The sequence below is a fragment of the Triplophysa rosa genome, linkage group LG13, assembly GCF_024868665.1.
Source record: "Triplophysa rosa linkage group LG13, Trosa_1v2, whole genome shotgun sequence".
Classification (NCBI taxonomy): domain Eukaryota; kingdom Metazoa; phylum Chordata; class Actinopteri; order Cypriniformes; family Nemacheilidae; genus Triplophysa; species Triplophysa rosa.
The window spans coordinates 21680864-21691104 of NC_079902.1; the positions used below are offsets into that span (position 1 = coordinate 21680864).

A 10241-nucleotide genomic window follows, 5' to 3' on the forward strand; every position below is an offset into this window, starting at 1 on the left:
TTTGGGAGAATTCTAAATATGTGATGGAAAACAAATCAAAAGGCCACAAATAAAAGTTTTATACAATCAAAATTTATTGTTTTAAGTAAATAATCAAATATAAACTTCACCAAAAACTATTTACATTTGCAAATTTCAAAAATAAACCAATCTGCAGTACACTTTGTTTGACAACTAAAAAGAATGAATTGCTGGCGTATATTCTCAGTCACTGTTGCGATACGGATCATGCGAGGAGATACTGTCAAAAAGCTCATCTATTAGAATATGACCGTTGGTTCCTGTTTTTAAGATGCGTGCTGTATAGATGATTTTCCACCTGTCAATTTACATTAAAGACCTCGCCATCCGTCAAGGTTTGTGAGAAATTGCCCTTATTAGGATGTCAGTTGTGTTTGTTACTCGTCCACCTGTCTCTCTCTCTAAAGACTGCTTCAACGGCACTTACAGGACTTGACCACCATGTTAGAGAGCTGTTCCACACGGGGGGTCCGGCCGAGGAAATAGACGATGGTAAGGGGCTCCAGATCCTGCGGAACACAACACGGAGACGCAGAGGCTTCGGGATTCATCTTATTATACAGCGGAAGAATCTGAGTGTGGAAAAAAGAAACATGTAAGCGGACAATGAAAGTACAAGTGTCTAAAAGAAAATATTGTGCAAATAATATCACGTTGCGAAACGATGAGATCACCGATGAAATCTCACAAACGTGTCTGTCATTAGAGTTTCAAAAGAGATGTCAACAATGTCACAAACTGAGCTCAGATTTGTCAAGTCTGCAATCAAAAGTCAATAATATTATTGAATTTTTTTTTCATTGAGTATACCCAAATCCAGATTCTTTTACCTCTACAAGCTACATTGATTTTACATCTCCATACTCTTCGTGGAATTATCTCTTTAGTTTCTGTTTTATTACTTCATAGCAATTTTTGGAGAAACATCTCAGACTAAGTTGATACTTCAATGAAAAACAACAGAGAACTCCATCAAATCTCTCGAGTCATATAGGAGCAACTTCTGAGCATTTTTTAAAGGCTGAGCATTCATATTTTCTTTCCTCACCATGTTGTAGTGATTGTTTGCGCTCCATAGGTAAGGACAGTTCCCTGCGCAGAAATTTGCTTTGTACCCTTTTGGTTCGTGGATCNATCTATCTATCTATCTATCTATCTATCTATCTATCTATCTATCTATCTATCTATCTATCTATCTATCTATCTATCTATCTATCTATCTATCTATCTATCTATCTATCTATCTATCCATCCATCCATCCAGCAAAACCAAATACGTTCTAATAAGAAACTTAATAAACCACATAGATTTTGCCTGGTTGTGGTCTCTCTCTCGCTCGCTCTCTCTCTCTCTCCCTCCCCCTCCCCCTCTCTCTCTCTCTCGCTCGCTCTCTCTTTGTACTCTGTTGATGCACACACAAGATTTCAGTAAAATCTCAATTGTTTCACCCAGAATTAAACGTATATCGTATACATTTATCTCCGGACAATCTCACATATTTTAAAAGAGAATTTATGTGAAGTCTGCAATTTGAACTTGAACAGTTTTGCAAGAACTTGTACATGGATGTTCTGGGCTGTGTATTAACAATCCTCTCATTCATATCTAGTTTAATGTCTTCTATAAGGAGCTTTAGGAGAAACATCTAAGACTAAGTTGACACATAAATGAAACTATTGAAGACTCCATCTCTGACAGGCTGTAAGATTTTCTTCTGGGTTCACATTAGCTTTATATATAATCATGCATGTGTAAAGCAACAATGCAACACTAAACATATAAACGAACTATAAATAAGCCACTTGTACTTCATTCATGCGAGCATTCACAAGACTTCCTGTAGGTGCTTTTATAGAAGCATATATTTTATGTAAGGCTCAAGGAATGCAGTGATACATTTTTAATGAAATAATTCGATCCAGACCTACGCGACACAGATAGAGGTATGTGAAAACCCACATCTGCTTGTTGAACGTTTAATTTCAAAACCATGAGCATTAATCCCTCCCCTTACTGCTATAACGGTCTCTGTTCTTCTGGGAAGTCAATGTTCCACTAGATGTTGGAGCATTGCTGTGGGGATTTGCTTCAGTTGAGAGCCGCGAGCATCGGCGAGGCCAGATCCTGATGTTGGGTGATGGGATCTGGCTCACGGTCCTGGATTCATCAATGTGTTGTTCAATAAAGTTCAGGTTTGGGCTTTGTGTCGGTCAGTTACAGTAAGTTGTTCCACATCAGGTTCGGTAAAGAAACCATTTCTTGATGACGCTGGCTGCGTGCACAGGAGCAATGTCATTCTGGTGCACAAAACTCTTGCCACAAAGTTGAATGCATGTAATTCTCCAGGATGTCATTGTGTGCTGTAGAATTAAGGTTTTACAGGCCAGATGGACTTATTGACACTTAACTATAGTGAAGATGTTGGTTTTGTCTTTTTCTTTATCCTCTAGGTTTTGCTCAAAGGTTTACTTGGTAATGACAAAGATTTGTTTCATTTAGTTTCTTTTAATATCTGTGAATATCTCATGTCCAGTTTCTGGGTGTAGATGAGTGGGGATGGCTACCTACTAGAGTATCATAGTTTTTTACGTTAATTTTATTGCTTTTTATTATTTATTTGTTTATTCTTTATGTTGCCATATATAGGAATCAAAATTTAGTTTAGTTAAAGTTTTTTAATTTTACTGTTTCAACCGTTTTATATATTTATTTATTCCGGGTTCCCGAGGTTACGTTTCTAATATTAGTTTAGTTTAAGTATGCGTAATAATAGGTCGATATTTTATTTACAGAAACGTTTTTGGTGGACTATAACAATTTGCACATGTAAAATTCAATATTTAATATATCTGCTTTGTTTTTGTTTTTTTAACGGGTGTGAATTTAAGGATATGGCGAGGAATTAAAAATATGATCTAAGATGCTGGAATGGCAACTAATTCGTGAGCACATCTCTGATTTCTTAAAATTGTTTTTTTTTATATTGTTTATTTAAACCAATTTGGAATTTGATATTTATGACCTCTAACTACTCCCACATGCTCATTGATTGACGCATAAAGTTTTGATTTTGTCAACACAAAGTAAAACTGCACCCTTGAAGCCAAGAAGTCATTTCAAAGAGTCTAAATTAAATTTGATTACACTTGCACCAGACTGCGCCCCAAAAAGCTTTCACTGTCATAACAAGCCAAAGATCCGGTGCTTTTCACAACCATTTCTCTAAATGGCCTAGATTTAAGCAAATGACCTTAACCGCCGTCTTAAGGCTCACACGCTTGTGCGTATAACTCTCACAGCACATTTGACTTCACACCCCATGAAAACCATGAGGCCCAGCGCTGCGCTCACACACCTCTTCCTAAACCACACGCTCCTCAGACGGCCCATCTTCCTCTCTCTCGCCCCAAGGTTTAGACTTTCTGCTCGCCTGTCTGCTTCCGCGTGCTGAGTCAACGTTGCGCAAGAGACGATAAGTCGATTCATTGAGGTCCGTTATGTAATGATTTTCTACAGCTCTTCGTTCTCCTGAGTCCCTTCGATAGGACTTTCTAAAAGTTGTTTTCTTCGAGCGAGAGACTGAGGCATTGGCTCAATTTAGACCTGGCAGCCAAACACAGAAACCCTGTCATTCCCTACAGATCAGTCTCGCTGGCCACAGATAAACATTTAAACTGCAGGGACAAAAAAGCTACGTTTCCACTCAAAAACAAACTCAAACTCTTATGCCAGCAGCTTTAAGGTTTGAAAGGACACATTGAGGGGAGAAAAAATACAAACAGGGAGTAAATGTGGGTCAAGTCAATATTCTTCTCTACGTCCCACAGTTCAGGATACTGTGTATTGCTCAGCAGGGTGAGAGGGGGGAATCAAAGCGATGACACGGCTCCTTCTTTTCTGAAGTCCTGCCATTCATTTTCACCCACTGCTCGTTTTGCCGCGTCACCACAAACCTTGAACCCCAAGCGTTTAAATTTGGCGTTCCGTGAGCGGCCGGTGTCTGGAAATTGTTCACATCCTGTTTACGCCGAAGGTTTTCTAACCTCGAACCGCATCTGGCTGGCGAGTCCACCGGTCAAATCTGCATTTCCAGCGAGAGCGGACCACACAGTCATCGTCTGAAAAAACAACATTAACCGGCCACTTGCTGTGCGACAACACGACTTAATCGACTAATGATCGACTTTGGGAGAATTCTAAATATGTGATGGAAAACAAATCAAAAGGCCACAAATAAAAGTTTTATACAATCAAAATTTATTGTTTTAAGTAAATAATCAAATATAAACTTCACCAAAAACTATTTACATTTGCAAATTTCAAAAATAAACCAATCTGCAGTACACTTTGTTTGACAACTAAAAAGAATGAATTGCTGGCGTATATTCTCAGTCACTGTTGCGATACGGATCATGCGAGGAGATACTGTCAAAAAGCTCATCTATTAGAATATGACCGTTGGTTCCTGTTTTTAAGATGCGTGCTGTATAGATGATTTTCCACCTGTCAATTTACATTAAAGACCTCGCCATCCGTCAAGGTTTGTGAGAAATTGCCCTTATTAGGATGTCAGTTGTGTTTGTTACTCGTCCACCTGTCTCTCTCTCTAAAGACTGCTTCAACGGCACTTACAGGACTTGACCACCATGTTAGAGAGCTGTTCCACACGGGGGGTCCGGCCGAGGAAATAGACGATGGTAAGGGGCTCCAGATCCTGCGGAACACAACACGGAGACGCAGAGGCTTCGGGATTCATCTTATTATACAGCGGAAGAATCTGAGTGTGGAAAAAAGAAACATGTAAGCGGACAATGAAAGTACAAGTGTCTAAAAGAAAATATTGTGCAAATAATATCACGTTGCGAAACGATGAGATCACCGATGAAATCTCACAAACGTGTCTGTCATTAGAGTTTCAAAAGAGATGTCAACAATGTCACAAACTGAGCTCAGATTTGTCAAGTCTGCAATCAAAAGTCAATAATATTATTGAATTTTTTTTTCATTGAGTATACCCAAATCCAGATTCTTTTACCTCTACAAGCTACATTGATTTTACATCTCCATACTCTTCGTGGAATTATCTCTTTAGTTTCTGTTTTATTACTTCATAGCAATTTTTGGAGAAACATCTCAGACTAAGTTGATACTTCAATGAAAAACAACAGAGAACTCCATCAAATCTCTCGAGTCATATAGGAGCAACTTCTGAGCATTTTTTAAAGGCTGAGCATTCATATTTTCTTTCCTCACCATGTTGTAGTGATTGTTTGCGCTCCATAGGTAAGGACAGTTCCCTGCGCAGAAATTTGCTTTGTACCCTTTTGGTTCGTGGATCCACTTCCAGTTCAAGTCCCGACGGAAGTCGATGTACAGAGACCTCAGACAGCAGTCCTGGTCAGCCCTGAGAGAGGACAAAAGATAAGAGCAAACCATCATTGAGTTTTCCATGTTACTTGCTAAAAGTTTTTTACCCAAAAGTTTTCTTTCCACTATATGACTAGTGGAGCAAAATCTGAACGTGTTCCAATAAACGTTACCACAGCTAACTAATCCACTGAAAGCTGCGATTCGCAACTTATTTTTAGTTAAAAATGAACAAAACCAGTTTATTCGTCCAACTGAAAAGTGTGTACTTAACCTTTTAACAAGCGTCTCTTTTTTGGCATTGTATTTATTGCAAAAACAACTTCAGAAAATGAATGTTGAGTCTTTTCAAATGGTGCATATAGTTTTTGATGGTTGATTGAATGTTAAAGTAAAACAAAGATAATAAAAAATGCTAAAACGCTAAAAAACGCCTACGTGCCCTGTGCATGTTAAGTTTACCCCGATTCACAATTATAATAATCATTTATAAGTTGTGCATTTTGTGGGAAGTGTCCATTTTACATCGTTTCGCAGATTGTAGTATTAACATATCCACATTAAAATAGCATTTACATCCAGGACAGACAAAATACAGTTTACAGTATCAGACATGACACTCCCCAGGCAGGTTACCGCATGTGTTCTCTTAGGGTGTGTGAATTTTGGGTCATGTTCTCGATATCTCTGCATGCACGCATTAGATTGCAACCCAAATTTGATATAAATGCATTGGATTGGTTGTCTGTCTTCAAACACACATCCACTCAGAGACACAACCCTCTCTCTCTCGCTCTCTCTCAAAATCTCTCGCTCGCTCTCTCTCTCTCTGTACCGTGAGCATATGGTTGTTTCCGCTGCGGATCTCTTCTTGCGACTTTTCTTGGTGGGGTTGTCCAGACGGTCGCTGGGTAACAGGGTTAGTATCAAGTGTGGAGTTTTAGTGCTAAATTCAATCCGTCCTTTAGTGGCACCTGGTCTTCTGTTCTGTTTTATGATGTCATCATCAATCCCTGTGGAAATATAATATTACTTTCAAGCTTTTCTTTTAATCCCTTTTAATAACAGACTGTATATAAGGGAACACTTAAATCAATAAATCAAATTTTATGCATTGTATTTAGATTTCTAACTTGAATGTTTGGATCATAGAGATCTAATGTTCCCTTAATGTGCCTATGCCCAAACTTATCCAAAAACTATATAAAAACACGTTTTAATGTGAAAGAAATAATGAAGGAAAAGCAGCCAATAAGTGTCCTGCATACTAAGGGACTTCTGTTCAAAAACTATTCCAGGATGCATACATTTGTGCACACCCTTTGGACACGGGTGAAATCCTCAAAACATTTTAAACACGAGGCCACTGGATTCATTTGCCAAATTTTGCTTACTACATGTGGGAAATACTAATAAAAAATAAAAAACAAGGTGCATCCAAACGTTTGAATAACAGTGAAAAAAATTGTGCAATAATACATTTCATTATATTTTGCATACATGCATCACCATGTGACATTACAGCATGCATTAGATATGGAATCACACAAACAAGATAACATTTAAAGGATAACAACCTGCAAATCTGGCCTCCAGCTCTTCACTCTTGTTAGGAACGATGTTGTTTGTGGAGGGGACAAATGTGCAGCAGGGACAGTGAACACTGATCTTGAGCCCTAGATTTCTTTCTGAGAGAGAGAGAGAGAGAGAGAGAGAGAGAAAAGGAAACATTTCTCATTTGAATGCTAATCCTGATCTAACATACACAATAAACATATGTTGAAAACCATGAATGAACTCACTGACCTCTGAGCGCCATCCATTCCTTCACAGTCTCTGTGACGTCGACAGACAGCCACGACCCTTTGGCACGAGGATCGACTGTTCTGGAGTCGATGTATCTCTGAGATGGAGCTGTTACATGATCAGATTTGAGAATCTAATGGATGTAAAGATCACAAGTTAGTTGTTATTTTTGCCACTAGAAATACCACTATATTAATCATAAGCTGGTTACCATGAAAACCATAAAAAAGTATGAGTGTGCATGTTAACTCGCATCAATACAACTGCCATTTTAACCATTAAACCAACAGAATTTGTGCAATGGTTTCTACCGTTGCACGTGCACATCTGGAGAATGAAACTCTTTTGACTGTGAAGTTCAGCACATGCATCTCCTCACCTGGTATATTTCCACGCGCTGTTCTGTCGTGCGCACCTGCGGGTTTGGCACTCTGAAGATGCGAAATTCTGCTTTGACCAAAGTACTCGAGTTTCGCTCCACGTTGGTGACATCGAAGACCACCACCCTGAAGTACGGGCTCTGAGGAAGCGGATGGATCGAGTCTGTGGGACAGAAGCAGGATTCTCACTAAGGTCTTTTTGTTTACACGGTGCGGTCTGTGTTTGGTTTTCAGATGGTCGACCTCAAGGAAAGAAAACTTGCTGCGTTTCCAAAAACGGCAGATGTACTGCCTAACCCCGTTCTGAGCAGCTTCGTTGCGACTGATTATTGAACCAAAGCTGCCTTATGCAACATTAAATGTTATACAACAAATGTGTGCTAAAGAGGAGATGCTACATCTGAAACTAGGCGGTTGTTGTATTGTAAGAAAAACAATATTTTGCATTAAAACATTTACAATAAAATATTTCACAATTACAAATGTAAGTACTGCTAAATTCTATTAACATTTATAATGCTATAATGCAAATCCTTGCTTTTATTATAGTAACCACTTATTGATTATTGCCATGGCTTTTTGCCAATCCAATGTTTATTAAATACTGAATCGTTTTATGCATGTGCCACCAAACAATATGTGACCCTGGACAACAAAACCAGTCTTATGGGTCAATTTTTCAAAATTGAGATTTTTACATAATCTGAAAGATGAATAAATAAACTTTCTATAGATATATGAGCTGTTAGAATAGAACAATATCTGGCTGAGATACAACCGTTTAAAATTCTGGAATCTGAGAGTGCAAAAAAATTTAAATATTGAGAGAATTGCCTTTGAAGTTGTTAATCAGGGGCACTGTGGCAGACCATCCACTCACAAAAATAAAGTTTTTATATATTTAAGGCAGGAAATTTACAAAATATCTTCATGGAACATGATCTTTACTTAATATCCTAATGATTTTTGACATAAAAGAAAAATCGATAATTTTGACCCACACAATGTATTTTTGTCTTTTACTAAAAATGTTCCCGTGCTACTTAAGACTGGTTTTGTGATCCAGGGTCACATATGTCCAAAGGACTGGACCTTTGATCACACATGTACATCCACAATGCATTCTTAAAACAGTCCATGAATTCAAAGCACTCACTCGTATCTGTGCGCTGTGGTATCATATTCACCCTCTGCACTTCTTTCGCATAGTAATCCTCTTCACTGCTCTCGCGGTCGCACGCGGCTTCGGCCTGACGCGCGCGCTCCTTCAGCAGCTCTTTCGTGCTGTTGTAAAGTAACATCACCTCCGCCGGTACAGACTCCGGCGGCGGACTGGATTCGCGATCCGGTGGACTCCGGATGCGCAGCTTGCTTAAAATCTGTCCGCGCACCGCTTCGATCCTTTTGGATTTGTGGTCGTCCAAGTTGTATGACTGGCACGTGGAGAATCCCTCCGCGGACACGGATAGTTTGAGAACGATCAGAGCCAGATTAATGAACCACATGACTGATTTACAGGATGAGAGGATCTACTGTAAAATCGTCTGGATGTCCTCGGGAAGCGCGCCGGCGCAGCGCGCACACTGTGCGCAATGGGACAAACCCAAAGTGCGTAGGTCGCTCTGCTCACAGTGGGTATTCACCAGGTGAATGAGCTGCTCTACTGTCATGCAGGGTGTTTTTTCCTTCTTTAATCACTTCCGATGATTTAACTTATGTGGTCAAATATCATTTTAAACGGTCCAGCTAAATACAGATTTCGCTAAATGCGCACAAAAAGCACAATACTTAGGTAAAAAGTGGGTGAAATAAAGGCCTAATCGCTTCTAGTATGCTGAAATTTCTAAAGCAACGCTCCATTGTAGCTATAAAAATAATAAATCTGTATGGAATAATATAAACAGACCTTTTCATTGCTTTCCCATCGCGCTATCCTGGATTTTCAGTATTTACCGGTAAGGTAATAAACTGAATAGTCCCTCATGCGTCTCTGGTATCCAGGGATCCAAAAAGAAACTCCAATTGCTGCTTTGAATTCTTGTGGTTTCACTTGGAAATTCAGAGAGGACTTCTAGTTCTTTCTCTGTAGGTTGCTCTCAGGTTATTTTCACATGAGACACAAGTCGTTTATAAGAGATCAGGTCACATTTTATTTCTTCTCGATTTTTCTCCTTTTCAGCATCGAGTCAAAATGCACAACTGTCGTCCAAATGTGTAATCATGTCGTTAAACCTACATTAGAAAAAAGAAATCCCATGAAAAATGCGCCAGGTTGAACTGGATTTACGGTATAAACAACGAGACTGGCTGAAAATGCTAGTCTAGGCTGGACTGAGAGTGATCCGTTTAAGGCAGAAGGGAAAACGAGAAAACCATCAACACGTCAGAAGGTAAGGTGAGTCTTTGAAGGTGAGATGCATTATTTCACATCTCTATAATTAAAAACACAACGCCCTTTTGTGGGGTTTAAATCTACCAACATGCTCTAACTAACTCTCAGCCAAAACATGTCTCTAAAGACGCTGTGTTTGTGCGTGCGTGCGTGCGATCGAGAGAGAATCGATTGGCACATGTGGTAGAAAAGCCAACACTTACAGTACCTTTGTATCCTTTGTAAATATACATCACATTATCTATACAAATGTTCATTCTTTAAAGCAAAAGTT

The 10241-nt window shown here is 39.1% G+C and overlaps 1 protein-coding gene across 1 annotated transcript; it reads right to left on the bottom strand.

Annotated features, from left to right (window-relative positions):
- Positions 1-4262: 4262 nt before the first annotated feature.
- Positions 4263-9946, bottom strand: tgfb5 (transforming growth factor, beta 5). The gene is made up of 7 exons (XM_057348930.1): positions 8732-9946; positions 7575-7738; positions 7196-7328; positions 6967-7077; positions 6225-6402; positions 5276-5426; positions 4263-4799 (listed from the first exon to the last, which is right to left on the bottom strand). The coding sequence occupies exons 1-7, from the start codon at positions 9078-9080 to the stop codon at positions 4641-4643; spliced, it is 1245 nt and encodes a 414-aa protein (XP_057204913.1). The 5' UTR covers positions 9081-9946; the 3' UTR covers positions 4263-4640.
- Between the last annotated feature and the right edge of the window lie 295 nt (positions 9947-10241).

Bases quoted from the DNA above. Each gene is read 5' to 3' on its own strand.
- tgfb5 (XM_057348930.1), bottom strand. From the start codon at position 9,080: ATGTGGTTCATTAATCTGGCTCTGATCGTTCTCAAACTATCCGTGTCC. The intron at 6,403-6,966 runs GTTGTTATCCTT...ATATTTCCACAG, and splicing joins GCTGGAGGCCAGATTTGCAG to GGATTGATGATGACATCATA. The intron at 4,800-5,275 runs GTGAGGAAAGAA...TTCCACACTCAG, and splicing joins CAAACAATCACTACAACATG to ATTCTTCCGCTGTATAATAA.